General features: G+C 49.5%; 1 protein-coding gene across 1 annotated transcript in view; it reads right to left on the bottom strand.

Moving 5' to 3' along the window:
* The window catches only part of Abcc4 (ATP binding cassette subfamily C member 4), a 203622-nt gene that overhangs the window by 158182 nt on the left and 18640 nt on the right, over positions 1–26800 (bottom strand). Inside the window, exons 2-3 of the mRNA XM_051160966.1 lie at positions 8611–8721; positions 7997–8117 (exon numbers count right to left, since the gene is read on the bottom strand). Coding sequence (XP_051016923.1) covers positions 7997–8117; positions 8611–8721 — 232 coding nt within the window. The remainder of the gene's footprint in view (positions 1–7996; positions 8118–8610; positions 8722–26800) is intronic.

Raw genomic sequence — 26800 nt, forward strand, 5'->3', positions numbered from 1 at the left:
AGTGCTAAGGAATTGGGCTGGCAGTTAAGAGTGCCTGAGTTCAAGCTACAATACCCAACTGTGGAGATTCACCTGTGGAGATTCACAAGGATCTGTAACTCTCTATGCCCTCTTCTGACGTCTGTTGGCTCTGTACTCATGTGGACAAACCCACACTCAGACATACATCTATATACATAGTCACAAGAAAACATATGATGGATGGATGAGTGGATGGATGGATGGATGGGTGGGTGGGTGGATGGATGGATGAATGGATGGATGGATGGATGGATGGATGGATGGATGGATGGGTGGATGGATGGATGGATGGATGGATGGATGGATGGATGATGATGGTGGGATGGTGGATGGATGGATAGGGATGGGTGGATGATGGATGGGGGTGGATGGATGGATAGATGGATGGTGTGGATGGATGGATGGATGGATGGTGATGGATGGATGTGGATGGATGGAGGATGGATGGATGGGTGGCTGGATGGATGGTGGATGGGTGGATGGATGGGTGGATGGATGGATGGATGGGTGGATGGATGGATGGGTGGGTGGAGGGGTGGGTGGAGGGGTGAATGAATGCCAAGTACCTGCACCAATAATTCCAAGTATCTAAGAACTGAGGCTGGAAGAACACTTGAATCCAAAGCCCTAGTTGGCAATATAGTTGTATAAATCAATAGAATGCAGGTTAAAAAAAAAAACATGAGGGAAATGAGTCCTGGCTAGACACACTGACGGCAGTAACGCTTTAGTTACAGTGTTTGTGGAACAGCTGTGCTGTAATTCTACAGAGGAAAGCTTCACTGTTTAAGGTACGAATTAATATGTTCTTGGATAAATGACGTGATACATGGGACCAGCTTCGGAATGGAGTAAGCAGAGCAATGGGCAACTCAAGTCTCAAGGTGAGTTGCTGAGTCACGGAAGTGTGGCTCACAGGCAAACGGGCACTCTTTCTGCTCTAGTTTTGTGGGTTTGGAATGTTCTTTAAATTCTAAGAAAGAAAACATACCATGACACTTGGCCCTGCTGGCAAGCAGTTGAGCAAGAGGGACCACAGGGTGGGGACATACAAATTTCCCTCTTCTTGTTGTCCCTCCAAGAAGTCTGTACAGGAGTGTATGAGGGAGCAGGACGCAGTATCTGGAAATAACAGAGGTCTGACACTTACAAGTCACATGTGCCAGCCTCCTCATCCACAGCTGAGGTAATCTGCCCTGTCTATGTCAGAAGATCCTGGACATGTGAGCTGGGGCTGGTTTTATTGTGTTACAGAGACTGTGGCTCAGTGCTAGAGGGAGCCTGATAGACTCAGAGCTCTGGATTCAGTCCTCTGCACATAATGTAAAAAACAAAACAAAACAAAAAGCATTAAGCTAAATTAAGAGGCCTGAGCAAACTCCACAATCAGTGGCTAAGACACCAGCCTTCACAAATGGCTTTCGACACCCCATGCTTGCAGACAATTGTGGCAGAGTGAGTCTTGACCAGAGCTGCTTATGAAAGTGTCCCTGGGTTTTGCAGGAAGAATCCAGTTTGAGGACAGTGTTTAGTTGCTGGTCTTGGTTTCCTGCCATTATAAACACAAATCTTTCTCCAGCAAAGCAATTGGTCCTTCAAAGCATTTCCCCTTGTTTCTTACTCAGGGTCATCACTGTCCACATTAATAAGCTAATGAAGAGTGACCAAGAGCCCACAGGACACAACCAACCACACCTGCTTTACTAAAGGCTTGCTCCACCCCTCCTTGCCTAGGTCATCTTCCCCATGGCGGGTGAGCTGAAGGAGAGGGGCACTTAGAAGAAAGAGTTGAGAAAAGCAAACCCGGACACATCTCAGGAGTCAGCCCTGAGGAAAGCACAGACATCACCATGGAACTGACCGTTGACCTCTGACCTTGGATCTGAGTTCCACAGGTAGGATTACCTCAGATGGCAGCCTCCACCTGGACCACAGAAAATCAGAGTAAAAGCCTTGACCATGCTCAGTACAGTCTCCAGTACCATTTCTAGAAGATCCAATGCCCTCTTCTGGCCATTGTGGGTATTAAATGCATGTAGTGCACATGAATATATACATAAGTGTGTACACACACACACACACACACACACACACACACACACACACACACACACCAATCATACAAATAAAAGTAACCCTTTAAAAAGTCATTGGGCAATGGTGGCTCATACCTTTAATTCCAACACTCAGGAGGCAGAGGCAAGAGGATCTCTGTGAGTTTGAGGTCAGCCTAGTCTACAAAGTGAGCCCTGGACAGCCAAGGCTACACAGAGAAACCCTGTCTTGGAAAAAACAAAAACAAAAAACAAAAAAACAAACAAAAAAAAAAACCTAAGTCTTGGCCAAAAGCCAAGTCAACAGATGAGGCTGTCACACTACAGTGGCCCTTCTTGCCACAGATCAAGAGAATAAGGCTTAACCAACCCGTCACACTCTGCCTATGGCAAGCACCACAAACAGAGTCCACAGAGGTTCCTTTGATGTCCCCAACTTCACTCGTCTGCAGCCAAGACACCTTCTACCTCAAAATCCAGGCCAGGAACAATGTGAGGAGGTAGACTGTGCTAGCTCTCCCCACAATGCTCCCTTTACAGTGAAGTCCTTGGATGCAGAGTCATTTCTGTCCCCATAGCATTTCCCTGGAGGTGCACACAGAGGGCAGACATGCCGGGAACTCACTGTCCGCTCGGAGCTGGCCTTCACTGGCCCAGAGTCACCATCCTACTCATTTCTCCAAACATTCCAGACAGTCCTCAGTTCTGATAAGACAAAGTGGTGCACTACTTAGAAATCCCAACGCAAGGCTCCTCCTGCAGCTAGCAGCATGTCAGCTCTTACATGCCTGTGCCCCGTTAGCACCCAGGGAAGGCCCTGCCGGCGTGAACGGTCAGTCATACGGCTGTGCTGTCTTCCTAAAGGAGCTCCATGTGTTTTTGAGGTACCAAGAAACATGGCTCTTTTGTATAAAAATGCCACATTGAGTTCATCCATCTACTATCTAAAAACCCAAAGACCAACGGACAACACAGCCACCATCGCAAAACGAGAAATCGCTTCGTAACACCAGCTATTACTCTAATGCTCGTCCCAGCTGGCTCACGAGCTAGCCACAGTGATAAAAACCCGTGCTGGCTAGTAGTGACTATCAGCCTGGCAGAATACAGAATTACCCAGGAGACAAACTTGCGGGCTTGCCTGTGAGGGATTTCTAGACTTGGCCAACTGAGGTGGGAAGACCAGAGAGAAGGTGAAGATGGAGCAGAGCGCTAGCACGCGTCACTGTCTCACTGGCACGCGTCACTGTCTCCCGTCTTGGATGCAGTGGACCAACTGCCTCCTTCTCACCAGGATGAGCTAAGCTGCTCTCGTCAGGAACTGGGTCTCAGCCAGGAGCAAAGGAACGCATACAAAACCGTAAACGTCATCCGAAGGTGATTCCTCCCTTTTGACACAGGGGTTCGCTCTGTAGCCCAGGCTAACCTTGCACTCTCTCTGTCTGCACTTGCCCAAACTCCCACCTATTTGAGTAACAGGCATTTGTTTGCCACGACATCCATTGGGACGTGAATTTTTGAAACGTAGCTGGATCCTTACTAGCTACCCCATAAGAAGTTAAGTTTTGACTTCTCCGAACCAGAAGTATTAATAGGCCGGCCTGTGAAAACAGAAGTATTTGTATTGGAATGCGTGCTTCATTTTGCTGACAGGAAAAATAAGCTTTCCTAGCCCAACACAATGACTCCTTAGCTCCCCGGATTTCACTGCACTGGAAGGTCTGCTAGTCACGCTAGCAGAAACACAGATCAGTGGGAGCCTCCAGCACTATCATTATATCAATCAAGGGAATTATGCCTCAGTGTCCAGAAACGTATCTAAACACAGTGCAGCGTAAGAGCTCTAACAGGGAAAGCCGGCCACACCAGCTCCAACACTGCACTGCCAGACCTGCCACCCTAATCCCTGAAGCCAGGGCTGACCCTGCAAATAGGACAGAGAAAAAGAGCTATCCTCACCATGCCCTTTGATCCGGAGTCCCAGCAAATGGCACCTACTCTAGGACCCTGCCTATGGGATCAATCAAAACAGCGCTCTCAACCTCTGCCCAGACAATTGGCATCCTCCTAATGCCACTGCCATCCAAGACCACCAGTAGCCAAGTGGGCAGTTCTGTAATGGAGGATGCTGAGTGTACGAGGCAGTCCGTCCTCAGACAAGTACAGGTGGTGATGGGTGGAAGGCAGCTTTCCACAAGACACCTGGTCCATTCTGGGCACACTGCAACACACCAACTTGCCAATGACAGCCACTTTCCAGTACTGCACATGACCTTCTGGCCCCAGGAGACACTGCACCTTGGACAGTCTCCTAATTGACAAAGTCACGTGCCAACACTGCTGCAAGGCCATCTTGGCACCGTTATCCTGAGGCTAAGGTCAAGCAACAGCCATTTGTGATGCTAAGGGTAAAGTTCGTGAGCGGCCCCAGTCTAGAAGGTTTGGGCTCATGGCAGAGTGTCTGAAACAGAATTCGGCTCTGTCTTTATATTTGCAGTGGCCCTGGGCACATGATACCAACAACTCGGACTTGGGGAGCTTGCTGATAATAATACCCCCCAGCACCCTCACCTCACCAAATTCCTCAAAGAAATAAAGGTAGCATCAAGTATAAAGGATTCATGCATGGTTCCTGGGAGAAAGTATTTTTCAAGAACCTTCCACTATTACTGAACTACCAGCACTGCCACTGAATATGGGCCCTAGCAATACTGCCAATGCTGTTTCAGGTGACACTACTGGGGAGTACTCCATTGCTGCTGCTGACTGGTGCTTGTCCTCGTCAGGACGACCACTGCTATGATAAAAGACCAAGGCAGCTTGGGGAGAAAAGAGTTTCCACACTGTGGCCCACCAGGGAAAGAAGTCAGGGCTGGAACCTGGAGGCAGGAGCTGATGCAGAGGCCATGAAGGGGTGCTGCTTGCCAGCTTGCTCCTCGTGGCTCCCTCAGCCTCCTTCCTTATGGAACCCAGGACCACCAGCCTGGGGACAGCACCAACCGCAATGGGCTGGGCAGTTCCTCCATTGATGACGAATTAAGAAAATGCCTTACAGCTGGAATTTGTGGAGGCATTCTCGCAACTGAGGTTCCCTCCTCTCAGGTGATACTGGCTGTGTCACATGAACACAAAGCGAGCCAGCACAGCCCCAGTGCTGAGTCCTGCTGCTCATAACACCAAAGAACACTCCATCGCCCGAGGACGGGCACTGCTGACCCTCATAAGTCGTGCTGCTGAGACTGCTGCTGCCATCCCCACTCCCAGGGAGACGCTCCACCAGGCACTCCATCCTCCACTTTTCTGCCATGATTTTCCAATAAGCAACTCCCTAAGAGAGAGGCCAGCATTCTGCTAGCTGTGCTGTCACAGCCCTTCCTACCTTCCTGCCTTTCCCAGCTCCAGCAGCAATCACAACGAATGCTGGACAAGACGGACGCTGATGTTTGTCGTAGGTCAGTGGAGCTGTCCCCACTCACCCAGCTTCTGCCGCCTCTACCTGTAGCTATCTCCCCAAGCCCTGCTAAGCAAGACCCACGCTCACTGTGAAATGGTATCTGGTTGACATCTGGGCTTAGCTACCGCCCTGTCCCCAGGAGAGGGCAGCCTTTGATACTACGGACAACCGGAAGCTCAGGTCAACCCCAGACTCATGTTCCACCCTTTAGGAACATGTTGCTTTCCATGTGTACAGTGCTAAACTGTTAAGTACTCAGTTCCAGAGGCAAACTGTCAAGTGCCTGGTTACAGAGGTACACTACAAAACAAGGCAGCAGATGCTCCAAGAAGTGGCATAGCTACACAAAGCCACCTTGAAGGCAGCCACTGGTTCCTGTTGACACCCACCTGACATCTGCCTTGTGCCCCAAGCACCTATGAAGACTCCAGAGCTCCCTCGGCACAGGGTTACACAATGTCATTTGGCAGGGAAACACCACACATCTAGACACAGAGACAGCAGCTTGCCTTGTCATTCATTTTAAACTGAGACTTACTGCAGCCATGGGGGAAAAAATACCATCATTGTGACACTCAACACAAGCAAAACAAAACAAGAGCCAGGCTGGAGGAGCCTGAGGGTGCACACTCTCCCACCCTCGAGTCACCCCAATGGGCCTGCGTCGTAAGGTTACCTTTCTCCAAGCTACAAGCAGCCTCCAGGCAGTAGGAACAACCCTCTCAAAGGAAGCGCTCAGCTCCTGGCACAAGCACCTTGGCACCTCTGCAACCACGAGAGGGTCAATCTCTGGGACCAGCTGCACCCGTTAGCTAACACGCCCCTCCCTTTCTTGATGGCACAGGGCCGACCTCTGCGCCCTTCAACATGCACAGGCCGCGCTCAGCAGGCACCTGCTCTCCGGCTTCAAGCTGGATGGTCACTCATCTCATGCTACCCAATGCACCTATGACAATGTCCCACCCCACTGCACCAGAAGCCACCCTTCTGCAGAACTACAACTTCCGTAGCTAGGATATCCAACTACTTGCGAGACCGCCAGCGTTCTTAAGGGAGCCATGAGGTAGCAGGGCACTGGAGAGATGGCACAGCAGTTAAGAGTGCTCGCTGTTCTTCCAGAAGACCAGAGTTCAGACGCCATCGCCCATGTCAGGAGGCTCACACCTGCCTTGTGACTCCAGCTCGCCTCCTCAGACACCCCAATATATGTGACATAAACACACACAGACATAAGTTTTTGAAAACCAAATGTTTTTCTCTTAAAGACACCACCAAAGGGACAAGCCACACAGCCAGATTTTCTGGATCCCCTCCAGCAGGCCACTGACCAGCACAGGCACTGTCCCCTAGGAGGAAGACTATCTCAACGGCTAACCCTAAAGGGTCCTGTGGCTTTCATTCTTTGTCAGTGAATGACGTCATGTATCTCCCTGCGATTCCAGGCTGCCAAAGCTCAATTCTAGGCCAGCAATCTACTCCATGACAAGAACAAAATGAATAGCACAGGAGACCACTAGAGTTTAAGCTGGACCAAGGCCCTGTGCAGGTACAGCTCTCAGGGCCCAGCCATTGGCAAGAGGGTGAGTAACTCCTGGGTCCAGTGAGTTCTGGCCTCTGGGGCACTGCAGCCAGCCCAGGCACATGGCACCAAGGCTTGTTTACCTGCAAGGGGAAAGTTGACAATACCTTCCCAGGAAAGCACTTATCAGATTTGGCATGGTGAAGTTAACAATTACTCATTGGGCACTGGTTATTCTTGGCTCTGGTCCAAATGTACTTCGTCCAAACCACAGGACATGTCTCCTCAAGAGCTGATCAAAGATGACTCCGTGCATTTACAGCATCGAGAGAACAGCAGCACTCACAGTAGAGCACACCAGCTTCCCATGACACCGGATGCCAGACTTCTGCTAAGATGTATTTAGTGTGCGTGTGTGTGTGTGTGTGTGTGCGTGTGTGTGTGTGTGTGTGTGTGTGTGTGTGCACATGTGTATCTGTGTGTGTGTTATGTGTGTGTATGCATGGGTGTGCACGTGTGTGTGTGTCTGTCTGTCTGTCTGTGTGTGTGCGCGTGTGTATCTGTGTGTGTGTCTGTCTGTCTGTCTGTCTGTGTGTGTGCGCGTGCACGCATGCTCATGCCTGGGTGTGATGTACGTGCACTGTGTACATGCCTGAGCCCATGGAAGTGAGAAGATAGCACAGTATCCCCAGAACTGGACTAAGGAGCAGTTGTTATGTCCCCATCTCTGCTCGAGCAGCAGTAAGTGCTCGTCCCTGCTACCAACGCACCGTAATTAGTTAGACGCTGGGGTAACATGCTTCACCTTCAGTCACCGAAGCATCTCCCATCCCAAAGGCAGCCTCTTCTGCCTGCAGGTCCCCTCATGCTAATAAAGAGTGACAGTAGCACGCCTCCTCCTGGTGCATCCCACTCAGAGACTGCTGCCGGGACATACCGAGCATTTACCTCAATTAACGTAAAAATTCCCAAAATCACGTAAGACTTCCAGTAACACTTTATGATCGCCTTAGTTAAGGAAGGTTTCCGTGCGTCCTTCTTGGCTCGCAGAACTTCTTTATCCCAGTACCTACAGTAAGACAAAGTGGAGTCAAAAACAGTATGCACTGCCACTGAGTCAAACGGGGAGGTGACGGAAGGACAGGTAAGTGTTTGTGACAGGGGTTTTCTGAGGATGCTGCACAAACACTGGCTAATTGTCCCGAGGGACCCAGAAAGATGTGTGAGGCTGACTCGGTTGCACCAGAAAAAAAAAAAAAAAACAGGCCTCAAGGGGGAACACCTTGGGGAACGACTTACTGCCGAGCTTTGCAGATTACAGCAGCCTTGGTAGCCAGAGAAGCTAAGTACCTGCCTGGGTGAAACCACCTCCACGGACAGGGCTCAGGCGTCGAGGGCCTGAGAAGCTGGCTCCTGCCACAGCTACCAAAACAGTCTGACCAACACAGGACAACTTGAGGAGAGTGTGTGATGTTGGGAGAGGGGGCGCTCCAGACAGCCAAAACTACTCCAAGCCACAGTGTGCACACTCAGATTTCCTCCTCTCACTGTTCCGTGCTTACCCTTGCAACTCCTCTCCGAGGTGCTTTGAGCGATCTTCTGGAAGCACTGAAAACATGTCATCTTCCTCCAGTCTCCGCTTGTGGCCAGCTTTAAACAAGGGGTTGAGCCACCTGTTGAAGACATAAAGCGATGGCATATTCAGAACTGCTCCCGCGGTTGTGAATTTTGTCAACTTCCAAATTTTAAACATACAAAGACAGAAAAAAGGTTAAATTCGTGTTTATTCACACAACACACAAAGGCACGGGCACATACAGCCACACACAGGCACACACAGACTCATGTGCACACACATGCATACACACGCATGCACACACACACACTCTAGTTCTACACATCAGGAGACCCTGGAGGCCGCCAACGAGAGCACTGTAACATCAGGCACCATTTCTTGATTTCTTAATACCATCCTCCCTGAGAAGGAACAGAGCTTCTTAAAGAAATGGCTAATTACAGGGGGCAGAAAAGCACTAGACAGACTGCAAGGACCTTCACGTACGGCAAAATACAGAAACAGTCAAGGCACCAAGAAGATACATACGACCAAGGGCAGAAAACCCCGACACAGGGCCCCGCTGGACCAACTGGGGGACTTGGAACTCCGTGGAACAACAGAAGAACCTAGCCCTTGCACAGAGGACGCAGCACGGTCAGAAAACCCCCGACTGAAGACTGGGGACGTCGGCCAGTGGTCGAGTGCTTGCCTGGCATGCACTGGGTACACCCTCTTCCCCTCCCCCCAAAAAGAAAAACTACAGAGAGAAGGTAAAAACTCACCCCTGACTATCTGATGGGAAAGGCTGCCCAGGTAGATTCCACTGTCAACCTCACGCATCTCATTCAGTGACTTGAGAAGGGAGACTCCGAGGAAGAATGGCCCAAATCAGACTGGACCGTGTCTGTGTGAGGACTGTCCTGACTGCTAACTACTGAGGAGGGTCTAGCCCACTGTGCAAAGCACCATTCCTTGGATGAGTGGAGCAGAGCTGTATATAAGAAGGCTAGCTAAGCGTGAGCCCGAGCAAGGCAGAAAATAGTATCCCTCCATGGTTTCAGCTTCCGGCTTGAGCTCCTGCCCTGACTCCGCCGATGATGGTGATGGCTGTGACCTGCATGCGTAAGCCAAAACACCTTTTCTTTTCTGTTGCCTTTTCCCCCACAGAGTGTTTCATCACAGGAACAGAAAGAAAACTAGAACATGAGGTATTTAATGTAACTTCTACAAATTACTTTTAATTTTTTAAAAGAAAAAATAGTAAGCAGAGGACTTCCCCCAAAAAAATCTAATATAAATATTTTTTATTCTTTTTACGAATAAAATGAAAATAGCAACCACTTAATAAGAATTATTTAAGTAATAACATGCGCAGGGAGCTGAGGGGTAAATGAGATTTTATTGATGTTTCCAGGGTCAGACAACCAACAACCTCCTAAAGCAGAGCTCACGTTCCTCTGACTGGTTGATCCCTCTAGAATAGCATGGGCAAAAGCAGGGGGGCAGGGGTGCTCCAAGAATGAGTGTTTAACCTTTTAAGTCATCGGGGTGCAGTCACAGAAACTCAGCCCTAAGCTCTGCCAACCCCAGGAGTTTGGTTCCTCCAAGGAATTTCGGGCTAGAAGCTCGGAGTTAGGGTTCTTATGCCAGGCCCAGGACTGAGGACTCAGCCTCCTCCCTTGGCCTCTGCCATCCTCTCCCTACGCCTACATGAGCTCAGCACCTCTGTGACCTATCGCTATGTATCCCTAGTCCCAATTATCATCTGTGTGTGTGTGTGTGTGTGTGTGTGTGTGTGTGTGTGTGTGTGAAATTATATGTGTATGCGTATATTTGTCACTGATATATATCATGTATGTGCATATATGTATACGTATATGTAGATAAATAAGATAGACAGACAGACAGACAGACAGACAGATGATAGATAGACCAGTGAAATTTATCACTACTTAGATATGAAAACCTGTTTGGTCCTTTATTCTATGGTTCTTCTGAACTCAAGTCCTTGGCCCTCCAGCTGGCTGATGAGCATGCCCTGAAAGGCACTCTCCAGTGAGAAGTCTGAGTGTGCTCTGGCTGGAAGCCCTCAGCCTGAGAGTCTAGCCGGGGCTGCATTCTGGCTGTGTGACTGCTAAGCAGCTAGTGCTCTCTCTGTCTGTCTGTGTCTGTCTGTCTGTCTGTCTGTCTCTTCCCCTCTCTCTCTCTCTCTCCCTCCCTCAGCCTTGGACAAATACAAATGGAAGGGCATCTGCAGATGCTAAGAGGCTCCTCTGGGGTGTGGCTATGAACAACACAAGTTCCAGAAACCAAATGTCAGCCTCTGTCACGATCTAGCCAAGGCACCCAAGGGAACTTGACAGTGCTAACTTCTACATCATGGTTGCTTCAGCCCTTCCCCGCCCCACCCCCATCCCCCATTGCCCCTCCCCCCACCCGCTGCCAACAGGAACAGCTTTTGTGGGAAAGCCTCAGAAGGCCAAGAAATATAATCTCTGTCTCTCTCGGCAATTAAATATGGTCCCTCTAGAAAGCTTTGGTAGGTGAAATTATTGAATCAAGCAAATGTCTTTCATCTTGGCTCTCCAGCCAATCGGGTCTTCAGGGGGCATGTTTCACCAGCGACTGTGTTCCCTGGGACACCCTCCCCTTGGAGAAGGGTGGTGCTTAGACGTTTCTGTGTAGTTAGTTCTGCAGCTCCAGGGAGCTAGGGCAACTTGCACACAACTCACTCGGGACACGCCAAAGGCACAGGCCTTTGACTGGGAGCCATGACAGCCCCCCAAGACTCTGCCATACGCAACAGGGGCTTCCAAGGTAAACTTCCAAGGTTGCAATGCCCCTGCCTCATGTACCCAAGGGATCCTAAGGGATGGCGGAGAAGGACCAATCAGCTCGCCTCTTTCTCACCACCCTCCCCAAGGAGTTTTCAGAAGACTTGCCACCTCGCCTGCCCTGGCTCTGTGTAGGTGGACTCCCCAGACATGTCTGAGGGGCCGCCTACATGCCTGAACCCTCTCTCCCAGTAGAACATCTGGCGTTTCCTAGTCAGTGCTTCCAAGTGGAACTCATTAGCATTTTTAGGCTTAAGATGGCTAGATATGGCTTGTAGTGGGTTTGGTTTTCAATCATCAGGTAAAACCAGCTTGGAGAAGAAACATGATAGTTACAAAAGGGTCTTTGGGGTACAGATAAACAGCCAAGAATTGCTTAGCATGTAGGGGCCCCAAGAACCAACCCCCTGGAAGAAAACAAAGAAGGAAGCAGGAAAGCAGCGGTGATAACTGTGTTCAACGAGACCTTGTGTCATATGTAGAAACATCATGTTTAATTAAAAAATATGAACTCAACACAGACTCAAAGTGTCATTTAGCGGATGCCACAGATTGATACCCCCAGGCTCTCACTACACAAACCTCAAAAACCCAGGCTGAGACATATGGTTTACTTTTCTGTCCAGCAAACACACTGCGATTAAAAAATTACGTCTACCATCCGTGTAATAAAGTATCTGTGGTCACATGACAGTCCAGTGAACAGTAACTGATTATACTATGGTAATCTCTCGGATGCTATAGCTCCAAGTGACACTGCAAGAAAGCACACACAGGATTATCAGAGCGCCTGGTGACAATTCGTCAGAATATGTCTCTGTAGCTAAGCGATGGATGGCTGTCAGGGAGACCGTGGGCAACTGGTGCCTTCATTCTAATTTATCCCTGAGGGCATTTAGACAGATGAGCCATCCTTGACCCCTCGTGCTCCCAGCATTCCTCTACCACACACTATATGAGAAATCACGTGGGAAAGAGGAAGGTGAAGACATCTGGGGTATCAACTTCCACTGCAGCCCATGTAAAGGAGAGAGACAGAGGCAGAGACAGAGGGAGAGAAGCCAGTGTAGTGGCACACGCCTGTAATCCCAGCACTTGGGAGGGAAAGGCGAGATGTCTGGGATTCGGGGACATCCTTGGATACATAATAAAGAGGAGGCTAGTCTGAGCTACATGGAACCCTGTTCAAAAATAAATAAATAAAAATAAAAACAGACTTCTGGGCCAAGGAGATGGTTCCAACAGTAAAGGCACTTGAACCCCAACAACTGAGTTTGATCCCCAGAACTCACATAAAGGTGGGAAGTGAGAACTAATTCTACGAAGGTGTCCTTTACACACATGCCGTGGCGCGCACACACATGCACACACACACACACACACACACACACACACACACACACACACACACACACACACTAAACTGATTTGAGAGATTGTTGAGACATCAAACAATAGACTACAGAGACTTCATACCCACTGCCCGCACCTTATCCATGTGGAAACAAGAATAAAGTTCAAAATAACCATCAGTCAAATCTCTGAAAACGATCTGCAGCCCTTGACAACTTAGTCCCCAGGTTCACGAGGAGCGGAAACTGTAAGGGGAGGAAGCTGCATTATCGGGGGGGCTTTCCCTCCGTCTCCCGTCCCAACCATGAATCAAAGAGTCTCTCCTCATGTGACTGCGCCACCAGAGACTAAGCCCTTTTCTCTTTGTAGGCTGTTTATCTCCCGTCATTTACTACAGAAACGGAAACGTACAGAGCCCTAAACCCTGACTCCTGACCTGGGCATCCTTAAGCCCTAAGGCAATAGTGCGGCCTCTGCTCCTCATCTAGTTCCTCCATGCCTGTGACTCTGAGGAAGTGTCTGGGAGAAGCTTCCCTTGCTCCCCACGCTCCCACAAGTAGGATGGCTTAGCATGCAGCCTGCTTTTCCCTGTCAGCATCTCTCTGAAATGGCTCCATTGGAGTAGAGGCATCATGGGAAGTTTCCAGTGCCAGTCTTCACGAGATCACAACAAAGAGCCAAGCCCTCCTCCAATGTGGGTGAAACTCTAGTGTCATTGGGGGGGGGGGGGGAGACAAGGTTTTATTAGCAAAATTGTTTTACCTCTCAAGACACTGAATACAGAACTTCTCAGGTACTGTTTGACTCTAAAGCACTCTACGGGCAGCTTGGAAACATATCTTTGCCCCTTTCTTTCTGTCTTTCCTGGACTCCTTGAGGTGAGCATCTTTGGGTTATCACACAGTATTGAAACCACACAGGTTTCAACACTGCTACATGAGTGATTTCCTGCAATGGACCTAATTTTAATAAATACATAAATAAGAAAGACACCTGACTCACACCAGCAACTGCCTATTCCATGCTGCTCCTCCTGTGTGTGTGATAAAGACCTCAATTCTTTAAATGCTCCAAACACTCACTTTCTCTTCTTTGAAAGCCTCCTTCATCTCAGTAAATAGACGTCACATGCTTCCAGTTGCCCGGGTTTTGGAAACCCCTTAGTTGCATCCCAACTGTCGCTCTAAGATCACATAACTGCAAGCCTGTCACTTTGGCCTGCAAAATAGCCACACTGGCCCACCTGTGAGGGGCATCTTTTCCTTTACCCGTGCTTAAATTTCCCACTCAGGGAAATCGTTTGAAAGGCTATCACAGTTCACCATTTTAAAACAAGGGTTTTCCCCCAAAGCTAAGCAAATCCCACACCCAGCACGCCCGGGGCATACAGAAGACACTCAGCTTTGCCCAGTGTGTAAATCAACACACTCTCTGCACGCCCTTGGTTTTGATTTATTTCAGCTTCAAAGCCCATTATCCATCTGTGGTATGGAGTAGAACCATCGCGGGTGACACACAGGAATAATAAAAGTGGCTCTCAGCCTGGAATCTGCAGAAGGTTCTCAGGAGGAAGGTGAAATGAGGAACTGATAGGCAGGTGTTTGGTTCCTGGTTGGTCGGTGACTAAATGCTGCCAGGGAAGAGCTGAGGCAAACACCAACATTGGCTTCTCCTCCAGCATGCCAGTCAGTTGGCTCTGACCTCATGCCCACCCAATAAGCAACAGAATAACCAAACAAAATCCTCCAAATTCTCCAGAGCCTCCTTTATCACAGAGTCCCTGGGGGCCTGGTTAGGAACAAAGCCTAGCACACCTGACTCCTGCTGGCTCTCCTCATCACTCTCTCAGCACAAGTGTCAGTGGAACCATCCAGTGAGTGGTGGCTGTGCTATCTCAGGGTGGGGTCACCACTTTGGCATCTACAGACTGGGTTCATGCCCAAACCACATTAAACACACACATGAGGCACCTAGTTGCCATCTTTCCCAAAACATTCTCAAAACAAAAAACAAAAACAAACAAACAAACAAACAAAAAACCTGCTGAGGGGTTTGATGGGGCATGCTTGTAATCTCAGCACGTGGAAGGTAGTAGTCAAAGGGTCAGGAATTCAAGGTCATCTTGGATGAGATAGCAATTGAGATGTAATATGAATGATTTTATTTTTCAATAAAAAAAATTTTTAAAAAAAAAAAAAGTCATCTTGGACACAGCTCGTTCAAGCCCAACCTAGGATTTGCCCAGTCTCAAAGCAAACAAATCAAACAAATCGCAAAGCCCTGCCATTCCCAGGAGGCCTCCTGCCCCGTGTGTGATAAAATAAGCAAGCTCCATGGCCCCCACCTGATGTCCCCAGCTCCTGGACCCCCGTCTACACCCCTTTCCCAGGGAGCCTCACATGCTGTGCAGAGGTTTTCATATGTGTTTGGTTGGCTTGGTTGACCCTGGCCTGTGGTGAGGCAGTAGGTCATGGGAGGAATGTGGTACCCAAAGATGCTCACCTCAAGGGGTCCAGGAAAGACATAAAGAATAGGGCAAGGACATGTTTCTGAGCCAGGGCTTCAAGAGCTGCCCGCTCACCTGAGTCTCCTAGTTTCTCTTTCCTCCTTCGAGTGAACCCGTGCTGTTCACAGCTTCTCAGCCTCCCTCCCCCACTGCTACCTCTCCCCAAATAACTAACTCCATGGACCTTACTGTGAATGGAAAGACAGACAAACATCCCCATCTTCTTCAAAGAAGCACCTCACAAAGGAAAATGAAGAACCACACCTACAATCCCTTCCCGATGGCCGGAGCCACATGGCTGGGACCAGACAAGAGACGCGTCCCTTCAAGTTACCACACAGAGGCTCTTCTAAGAAACAGGGGCCATCCTACTCCTACTAGCCCACCTGAGGCCACCTGTGTGCGCAACAGAACAAAACTGAACTGTCACCAGGTAAGCTCTACAGACCCAAGACACTGGCTGGCGCTGAATCAAACACTTTCCTCCAAGTGATCAACTTGATCCCCATAAGGTGGGCGTGGCTCTTGCTCCCAAGCTCAAAGAGCCCAGAAGGATGGAGAGGAGGGAGGGAAGGAAGGTCAGAGGGAAGGCAACCTGAGCGCTTGATGCCACTCATTCGGATTTGTGCATCAAGAAGAACAGAAAAGAGCATGCTTTATTTGAGTCGTAAGAGTTGGACCACAAACAAACCCGTAATTCACATCTGCCTAATTAAAAGGAGATCCCTACTGCAGGCTCAACATTGCCCCAAGTATATCATCCCTGTGGGAAACAAGCATGCGTGCATTTAGGTCAGCTGAAGCAATGTGTATTTGCAGTAGCCCCAACCGGCTTTTCGAGTCACAGCAAGATCCCTACCTCACAGCCAATCTGGTTGCCAACTTGTGCCAACAGCGTGCCTTGATATGCTTGGCTCTACCTTCCCCACCGCCCCCCTGCCCCCTGTAAGCCTCTACCCTTTCGTTTGTCCTCAGTTAAAATGCTAGTGACAGTTTACATTTTGGAGTGCTTTGGGGTTCACAGCAGAATTGAGCAAAAGTAGAGCACTTCTGTGTGCCCCCCCACCCCCACCCCATGCAGACACAGCCTCGCCCACTGGTCTGCCTGTGCTGCAGGTGGCCAGCCTCCTCCATGGCTGACTTCAGAACGCTGTGCATTCCCCAAGCTCGGACAGATGTGTAATGGTGTGCATCCACCACTGTAAAGTCACAGCCATTTTCCCAACCACAGAGGCCTTTGTTTGAACTTTTCATCTCTCCTTTACTCCCTATCCTGAGCAATCTCTCGCGTTTCCTCCACTCTAACCAGAAGGTCACAAAGTCAGACTCCTGTAGGAAGTGGCCTTTTCCAATTGGCTTTGTTCTGCTAATACCACGGATTTAAAACATGGGTCTTCTGTGTTGAGCACAGCTCTCTTTAACACTGGATACCACTGACTCTAGCAGTTCATGTGTCCGTTCACCAGCTAAGCACCCTGGTTGCTTCCATGAACGAAGCTGTTATAAATGCCTACGCGCAGGGTTTTTAACTCATTCTGGTAAAATCCCATGGTGCCAGCTGTGTCATATAAGAAGGCACTCCTTTTTTCAAGAAAACGCTAGACCATCTCCCAACGAACTGGTTTTGCGTGCCCACCGGCAACGAATGTGAGGGTTTGGAGTTCTCTTATCACCTGACTGAACCCCTGCTTCAAGTTCCAGCTCCCTCAGGACCCCTGTGACCTCCGACTTCGCTCTTCAGCAAACCCCCCTCCATTCCTGGGCTCATGGGGACCTTCCGTGGCATTCACGAAAATACCAGGCACAGTGAAAATGCCGGTGTGGAGGGGGAGGGCTCAGCTCCATACATAGGAGAGCAGGAGCCCAGAGAATGAAGGGACACACACCCACAAGCCAACAATCACCAGTGCCAGAAGCTGCACGAACTAAGTCAGGACAAGTCTCACTCGGGGTCACCAGAGGGAGCAAGGCCTACCTATGCCTGACTATAGGCTTCCGGTCTCCAGGACTGTGTAAAATCTCTGTGGTTTTGAACCATCAAGTGTGTAGTCACTTGATACGACCAGCCTCAGGAAACAACGAAACAACACTGTCTCTCTTTTCATGAAGGAGGGGAAGTGGCACACGGAAGACAAAGTGGTTTGTCCAGGGCCATACAGTTCATGTGTGATGCACTGCAGGTTCTAATCCAGGCAGTGGGGGATTGGGCTGGAAGCCCTGAGGGTACAGCCAGCGTCCCTTCTTCCCCCAGGAGACAGAGCATCAACATTTCAGCCAGGGGCTCTGAGGCACCATTTGCCTCTTGGACTCTCTGGCTCTTCCTAGCTTTTCTTACCCAGCTCTAGAATGCTCTCCAAGTTGACAGAGTGGGTTTGGAAGGTCAAATCAAAGGAACGGAGCAAACTTATGTAATGAAGGCTTTGGCTGGACTTTGACCCGTGTGTGTGTGTGTCTCGGAAATTTCCCAGATCATAGGGCCTGGTGGTTTGTGCTAACTAGGTGACTCACAGTGGGTCCCCTGGAAAGTTTATACTACAGTGACTACAGATGGAGGCAGTCCCAGAAAGACCAATCATGTGATGACAGGCGTGGGCTTTGTCAAATGCTGTCAGCCCAGCCTCTGGGGTTCAGGGGGTCTGAAGACTGAGATGGACCTCATGACCCACACGCACATCAGTCACGCCTACAGAAAGAAAACTCAAGACAGTAACTTTTTTTTTTTTAATGAGCTTTCTCAGTTGGCAACACTGACTATCATTTTATGCCAACGTGCCAGATATTAGCATGTCCAGAAAGTAGCACAGCCAAACTCCATGGGATAAGATGAGAAAGCTGTGCCTTCATGATCCAGCCAGGCCCTGCCCTCTGGGACACTCTCTTTGACTGGTTCCAACTGGTTCCATCGTTCAGTTTCAGCACTTCCCTGAGTCCCGTGAGATGATCTCATTGAACCCGAGCGGGTCACAGGAGATCTGGGGTCAGAACTGAGAGTGTCTTTGGGACTCCAATCTTACAAAGGAGCTCTGAAGGTTAGAAGACAGGCTTGAGGCAGTCGGAGACATGGCCATGTGAAGTTCTGACCAACCCTGGGAACTGAGGGCCGAGTCACGTCTCAAGACACTCACTGCATCAGCTCTGCTCGTCAAGAAGATATCTGCTCCCCTTCAGTCTCCTCGTCCCGACAGCCTCCTGTCCTCATGGCTTCTCTATCTGCTCCTCAGGCAAAGATGACACTGCTAGCCTCAACACGGTACCTATGAGCCCATCACTGTCTCTGTGAGCACATCTGCTGCCAGCGCCATGAGGAAAAGACACGCCCTGAAGTCTCCCTCTTCCTACTGTGTGGCCGCACTCTCTAACACTCAGATGGGGGTCTTGAGTTTTAATCTGCAAGAAAACATCTGTGATGCTCATGAGCTGTAAACCCGGGTCCCACCCTTGTCGGGCTTCTAGTCCATAGACCTGAGGTCAAGACTCAGAGGGCGACAGATTGTACTCATGAGAAAAGCCACACTGAGATGGCTGGTGAGTCACAGAAGGTCCAACCTGTGCCCACAAGATGGCTCAGCAAGCAAAGGCACCTGCCACCAAGCCTAACAACCTGAGTCTAATCCCTGGCACCCACATGGTGGAAGGAGACACAACTCCAACTTGTCCTCTGACTCCCTGCCCGCCCCCCCAGATAGATAGATTGGATAGATAGATAAGATATATAGACAGACAGATAGATTAATAGATAGATAGATAGATAGATAGATAGAAAGGATTTAAACTAGAGATAACCTAAAAACAAAAAACCCTAGCAAAGCCCCTGAGCCCCCATGGAAAAACTTCCCTGAGGAGCTTACTCATGGTCATTTAAATGGCTAAATTATAACAGTGAACCCAGGCCTCAGGGTTCCTGGTCCAGCCTGAGGAAACATGAGGAAAAAAATGAGCCAAAGGTAATGTCCTCTCCTCACTGTGGTAGGTGTCCAAGATAAATTTTGGAAGTTGGAACCTCAACAAGTCCACGGAAGCCCAAAGACAGAATGAGGAGGATGTTCAGGCCTCTCCGCTCCCGGTGTCCCCTCAGATGGCAGCCAGGGCCACCGCTGGGCACTGCTGGGGAAGAGACTGAGGTATCAACAGCTGAGGGAAGTGACGGCTGCAGCAGGGACCTGGTTGAAGAAGACCCATCCCGGATACGATGGAGAAAGATGAGCACCCGTGGGCCAGCCTGGACGAAGAACATTTAGAACATTCAGGCAGCAGAAAGTGCTGCCCTGCACTGGGGAGGTTTGCTGTCCAGCTGGGTGGGTTGTTTGTTCCAGGGTCAGTGAGAGAGACGCTGTCACAAAAACTAAGGTGGGGAGGAACTAAAGAAGATACCTGATATCAACCTGTGGCCTACACATGCAGCCACACACGGATGTGCACACGCAAACACATACAGACACACAAGAAGTGAGAAGACGGACAGTGCACATATAATGATTAAGTATCTTGTAGAATACTTGTGGAAATCACATGACAAATGTGCAGCAGCTTTAACAAGTCAAGGTTCCTTTTTTTAAAAAAATAATTTTTATGTTAATTTATTCAGATTACATCTCAATTGTTAGCCCATCACTTGTATCCTCCCGTTCCTCTCTCCCTCCCCCTTTCACCCTATTCCCCTCCCCTGGGTCTAAGACTGAAGGGGACCTCCTCCCCCACTATACGGTCATAGGCTATCAAGTCTCATCTTGGTAGCCTGCTTATTCTTTCTCTGAGTGCCACCAGGCCTCCCCACCACGGGGAAGTGGTTCCACAGTGCCCCTTTACAAATCAAATCAATTTTCACTCGCCGTACTTGCAACCAAGTACCCCTGTCTCCAAGTAGAGACGAGCTTTGGGGAGAACGCAGACAGGACTGGCTGGGAGCTGATCGCAGTTGGCACTCAGGGTGGCTACTTGGGACCTCGATACACCCTTCCATCTGCCCCACCTACACATATACTTGCGGCTTCCACTGCTCAAAGAAAAAACGAAGGGGGAGGAAGCCCACATTTGCATGGTCTTCACATCAGGTGTGCAGTAAGCCGTGAACTTTCTAGGAGGCGAGCAACCCAACTACTAACGCTGCTGTCATCTGTGGTAACAAATCTGATTGATTACTGTGTGTTGATCGGCCACGGAGGCCGCACCATATCCATCTTTCGTTCATGTTGTGCTCCAAGGCAGACAGACAGGAAAACCACAGCCTCAACTGAGCTCAGCTAAGCACACCCTAAGCTGGATTCTCCAGCCCCTGACCTCCTGCCTCACAATCCCACCTCTACTCTGAGGAACCCTTGCACATAGGTGAGTGCTCACGGCAAGGTAGAGTTAGAAACACGCACCGTGAGCACATGTCTACCATTCCCTCTTCCTGTCCTGAGAATGAGGCAGCAACAAGTTTTATCTAGGTAGACGACACCAGCGGCCTGGTCTGGTCTGGTCTGGTCTGGTCTAGGTCCCATGCTCCCCACCCCGACACATCAATTCCCTGGGGGGTCTCAATGATGATTCTGGGTCGGTGCACTGTTGATGGCCCTAAAGACTCCACATGTCTCCCAAGACACAGGGAATACCATTCCCTCGGTCTACGGGTCACATTTTAGTAGTGAGGCTCAGGGCACAGCTGCCACCAAAGCACCTCTGTGCTTGTTTCATCAAAGAATAAACAGAATAGGGAGTGAGGGTGAGGAAGAGACCCAACCAAGAGGGGCCAGTGGCTGCTTTTTTCTCTTGACACAGGCTGAGTTTAACTTGGGTGTCTGTGCTTACATCGAGTCTGAAAGAGCAAGCAGCAAGCAAACAAAGGCGAAGATGGCTTTGGACAGATCGCTCGCGCTAATGTGCAATCTGATAGGGACTGGCTGAGCTCTGTCTAAAATAGCGTCTTCCACCCTGAGTCAGTCATGGGGCTGTAAACAGATGACCAAAGGCCACCACAGCCACAGCACTGCGAAACTGGCTGGGAAGCAGGGGGCAAGAAAGCAGGACGCAGCGCTGGCCTTTGGCTCAGATAACCCCCCTATCCCCACCCCACGAACACACACACACACACACACACACACACACACACACACACACACACACACAAACACACCAGGCAGTTTGATGGTGGAAAAGCTAAGTGGAGGCTGTTTATTCTTCCAGGCCACTGCTCTGTTTAAGAGGATGTTAGTCTACAAATCCTTAAAACTATTTGCATCACGTTATCCCCCACCATATGAGCAGTCAGTGTGTATTAATTGCCCTGTTTGTCCAAACTTATCAGTAAGCAGATAATCAACTTATGAGAGCCCTCACGAATAGCTTGGGAAGCTCTGCTCTGAGCTGGAACCATCTGGACTACTTTATAGCCCTATCTATGTGACAGGCATTGGTCCTAACAGAAGCAGGGTACACTGTGTGATGTGACATCACGCAAAACTGGGAAAAGCGAACAGAATTTTCATGGCCTCCAATTCACTGACAGCTTGAAAAGCAGGCTGACCTCAATATAGGAAGTTTTGATCACCCCGAACACTGCCTGTATGCCTCTACCTACCAACTTCAAGAGAAGTTCGCTGCATCCACACACGCACAAAAAAAATCTAAATTAGCAAATATATGCAAGCAAGTCTCAAGTATATGAAGTAACTCCTGGGGAAAGGCTCCAGGCCATTTGCTGAACAAGCAACTACTTTGGGTACATAGTAGATGTTCAAGGGTAAAATATATTTGTGACATTCCCAGGCAATGCAACCTATTCTGCTTAGGTGTTTTAAGAACATATTTCACTGGCTGGGCATGGTGGAGCACACATTTAATCCCAGCACAGGCAAAGGCAGGTGGATTGTTGTGAGTTCAAGGCCACCCTGGTCTACAAAGCAAGTTGCATGACAGCCAGGGCTACACAGAGAAATCATTTCTTAGGAAAGAAAGAAAGAAAGAAAGAAAGAAAGAAAGAAAGAAAGAAAGAAAGAAAGAAGGAAGAAAACAATTTTCACAGGACTGAGATGGAAAAGCAGTTTGCAGCACATTCTGTGCTTATCTTTTCTTTCTTCCTTTCTCTCTTTTTTAAATTTTTCCTGAGACAGGGTTTCTCTGTGTAGCCTTGGCTGTCCCGCATTCACTTTGTAGACCAGGCTGGCCTTGAATTCATGGCGATCTGCCTGTCTCTGCCTCCCTGAGTGCTGGGATTACAGGTGTGCACCACCACACCTGGCCACATTCTGTGTTTCAGAGTTTCAGAGTCAACACAAAGTCTAACCCAGCCCTCTCTACTTTGTATGGGGTACAAGCTTCATGAGGAGACTACTTTTGACAATTTTGTTTTGCTAAAGCTTCTAGCATAAAGAAAAGTGTGTGCCCAGCCAACCTAGATTCTTGCTACTTAAAGCCAAAAACTAACATGTACACACACACACACACACACACACACACACACACACACACACACACACCTTGAAACCCTACTAAGCTAATGTCCTAAAAAAAATACAGAGGACACAAAGAAATTTGGTTACAAGTGTTGAAATTATTATTTATCTATGGCACCTGATTTTTCTCCAAATTAAAAAAGTAATTTATGTGAAGCAAGGTGCCTAGTTACTTGGAATCTCCACAAAACCCAGCCATATCTTTACCAAAGTCTCCAAACTGACATTCCATATAATAACACAGAGCCTTTCTCTCTGTGACACCACCTTCTGGTTTGACGTCACAGGCTCCCTACAATGGCAGTAGATGAACTTAGCTCGAATCAGGGCAGAGTTCCAGATGACATGCCCCTGTTCCCATCAGGTTCTGACTTTACACCCACTCGGCAGATGCAGGCTGTGCCATCAACGACCTATAGAGATGAAGGGCAGAAAAGATCACAAGGCAGCCATTTGGTGTGCTTCCTTTGCCTGCGTCAGGGAGCCGGTGGTGAGACCTGACTGAGCACCATGTACTCCTCCCACTTCTTCCTCCTGGCTTCAGGTGAACCCCAAGACACCTGCTCCAGCTTCACATGTTTGCCCAAGCAAGTTTCCTCTCTGCCCGGAGCCATCAGGCTGCCCTCTCAACTGTAACGCAGCAAAGACTTTATTCCATTTAACGGTTCTGTTTTCTGTACAGGATGATGTTCTAGTGCCTTAAAACCTTCTCCAGCTAGGGAGAGGCTGACTGTGATGGAGCTGGCCAACTGCAGACAGGGAAGAGGGTCCACCAAGAGCATGCCTCTGAGATGTACAAACCGGAAGATGCCAATCCTGAACTGCTCACCTCCCCGTCAGGAATTCAACCGAAGGCATGGTCTAGGCACGTCCATGGCCCTTCCCTTGCTGTCTCCTGACCATCCCAGGTGTCACGTGACCCAGGTGGCTCTGCTCCTGCCTCTAAGCCCATGAGAGTGATGACTTTTCTGGCCTCTCCTTGGTCTCCGCTTATGGACTCAGATGATGGCTTAAATGAGAAGGGCCCCCATAGGCTCATGCATTTGAATACTTGGTCTCCAGCTGATGCAACTGTTAAAGACGGATTAGCAGGTGTGGCCATGTTGGAGAATTTGTGTCACTAGGTGCTGAGCTAGAGCAAGAGTGAGGTGGAAGTGTGTCCACAACCCCCAAAATCTCCTCTTGAGACCAGCAGGAGTAGGTCTGATTCCTCTCTGCTCTGGGTCTACCTGTTGCCTACGCACACCTATGGTCCCCCTCTGACTCCGCTGAGGTGGCCGTGTAGCCTGGTGCCAGGTTAAACTTCCTCTCTTCTTATAAGATCATGTTCAACAGGCACCCTAAATTCCTCTTCATACAAATCGGGCATCCCCAGCACCCTGGCCAATGATGCACACCCATCCCAAAAACCTCTGCCCACTCCCTAAAGGTTTATACAGCCCTTGTTTCCCCAAGTTAAAAGGGATGCCCCACTGAGGCCGTCTCCCAAGAAGGCTGTTTCTTGCACACTCGCCAGTGCCTGAGATCCTGCATTGCACCCACCAGCCCAGGATGGTCTGCAAGGAGCCTGGATACCCGAGGGGGAAGGAAGCAGACACAGGGTTGCAACAAGGAACAGGCTTTGAGGTTTCAAAAGCCCATGGCATTCCCAGTTAGTTCTCTGTGCCCCATAATTGTGGATGTAAGCTCTCCGCTACAGCCAGTGCCTGCCTGCCTGCCTGTCTGCTGCCTCCCTCCCTCCCTCCCTCCTCTCACCCCCTCCCTCCCTGCCTGTCTCCCTCCCTGCCTGCCTCCCTGTCTGCTTGCCTGCCTGCCTGCCTGCCTTTTCCTGTCTGTCTGCCTGCTGCCTCCTTGCCTGTCTGTCTGCCTGCCTGCCTGCCTGCCTGCCTGCCTGCCTGCCCGCCCGCCTGTCAGTCATGGACTCTGCCCTCTGAAGGCATTGGCTGTAGTGTCATGTCACAGCACTAGTGAAGTAAGTAAGACAGCTGACTTGAGTGGCTCTCACATGAAGGACCACAGAGCAACTTACATTTCATGCAGTGCTGGGAAATCAAGCTCAGAGAGATGAGCACCCCTCTGCACTCTGCACACTTCCCTTTTAACTTCCAATGTTTAAGGCCCCTCAAGCGCATTTTTGGCACAGAGACTTGGGACCTAAGCTACCCTATAGTTCAGGATTGTTTGTTTGTTTGTTTGTTTGCGAGTGGTACAAAGCCTTGAGAAGAGAAGTATTTGGTTCTATAAACTATAGCTTTACTGTAAGTAAGAAAAATTGCTGTTGATGTAGTTGAGCCTAAGTTTTCATTTAATTCTTATGATGTTAGCACCCTGCACTCTTAGGAGAAAAGACAAACGGCTGGATAAACATGCACTGATCTGAGTTTGAGCTCTGGTGACTATCTACGCCACAACAGTCGAGCTTGCTTTAGCTTTAGCTTGGGAAGCAAGGCTTGCCAGCCCTCAGCAGCTCAGCGACAAAACTGAAGGCGCTGACCTAAAACTCCACCGTCCCCATGTTAGCTTAGGACTTTTTCCACGCATTTTCCATGCAAATTAGTTGCACTTTTCTCTAACCACACCCACCCCACCTCTCTGGCCGAGGGGCTCCATGTAGAAAGTGCGGCTGTGACTCCAGACCTGGAAATAAGCTTTGTTAGCAATGTTCTGCCAACCAGGAACAAACTGTACTTCAAATTACAGGCCCCTGCCCTGGGACGCTGCACTCAACGCACGGCACTGAGAGCCATTTACACCCTAACATTTCTACCTATTACTCAGTGTTAAAGGGCTTTCTGGGTGGGCGAGCGCTGTGTCCATGAGGCAGACAAGAAAAATTCCAGCTGAGCCAGTTCACGCCTTGAAGCATCATGGGTGAGTTAGAAACATACCAACCCTCGGCCGGCATAGCTGCAGATCCAGAAAACAAAAACAGCCTTTGACAAGTCTCCCTCAGCAACCTACTAAAGGGCTTGCTTGGTAGGAAATGAAGAAGGAAAAGAAAACTCTACAATGAATTTCAGGGCAGTTTCTGAACCGGTCATCATCATCATCATCATCGTCATCGTAACAACAACAACAACAATGATGCCTTCTCCAATTCCACCGACAAATATCCCATGGAGGCCACACTGCTCACAGGGGTGGAAAAACTAAAGCAGAGGAGAAGAACACAAACAGATAGGGAACTGGGTGAAAGAGAGCCTTGGCTCATGCGCAGCCCCTCATCCCCAGGCCAGCCTGCCCTTGTCCCCATCATCCTATCACAAGTCTGGCTTCCTGATGCCATCTCCAAGCTAACCCAGAGGGGACTCTAGCCAGGCTTCTGTTCCAAGGACACCTGTGCCTCACTGGAAAGAAATGAGGCACAGGAAGACCCCACAGATGAAACCCGCACCCCAGGACAAGAACCCCAGAAGACACCCCCTCCCCAACCCACAAGACACAGTACCACGACTCGGGGATGGTGGGGGCGGGGGGCCTCTTTTTCCTGACCACTACGGTAGGGGCCTTCAGCCATAGCACACGACAACATGGAACCCCACAGCTCAATTTTTTTCACCAGGAGTCTGGAGACAGGGCTACAGGAGGCTGGAATCATAACAATTCATTCAAATTGATGACGGCGTAAGCATCCACTATGCGAAAGGTTCTTCCCAAAGGTTCTAAACGACAGATTATGGTCTCTATGCAACTCCCGTTCTGGGTTACTGAAGACAGCCAGGCTAAGACAACAGACTCTAAAACACAGTTAACAGTCACACAACAAACCAAAGAGAAGCCACAAGAGAGGGAGCAGCCAGCTTAGACAGCAAGAGACATGCTCCCTGAGTGGTAAGTGGGGGCCAGTGTGTTCCAATTAAACACAGCACAAAGGGCAGAAGGCCTGTAGTGCACTCTCAGGAAGCCCTTGGCAGTCTCTGAGTGCTGCCGTCTGTGCTGGGAGTGATCACTAAACTGTCCCAAGAAAGGAAGAGTGTGATGAGTAGGGAGATGGAGAGGGAGCTGATGTCACAGTGTGAACCTGGAGACCGTGCCATTTGATGGGGGAAAAAACCTGCGTCTAGTTGT

Source organism: Acomys russatus, chromosome 18 (genome assembly GCF_903995435.1).
Source record: "Acomys russatus chromosome 18, mAcoRus1.1, whole genome shotgun sequence".
NCBI lineage: Eukaryota > Metazoa > Chordata > Mammalia > Rodentia > Muridae > Acomys > Acomys russatus.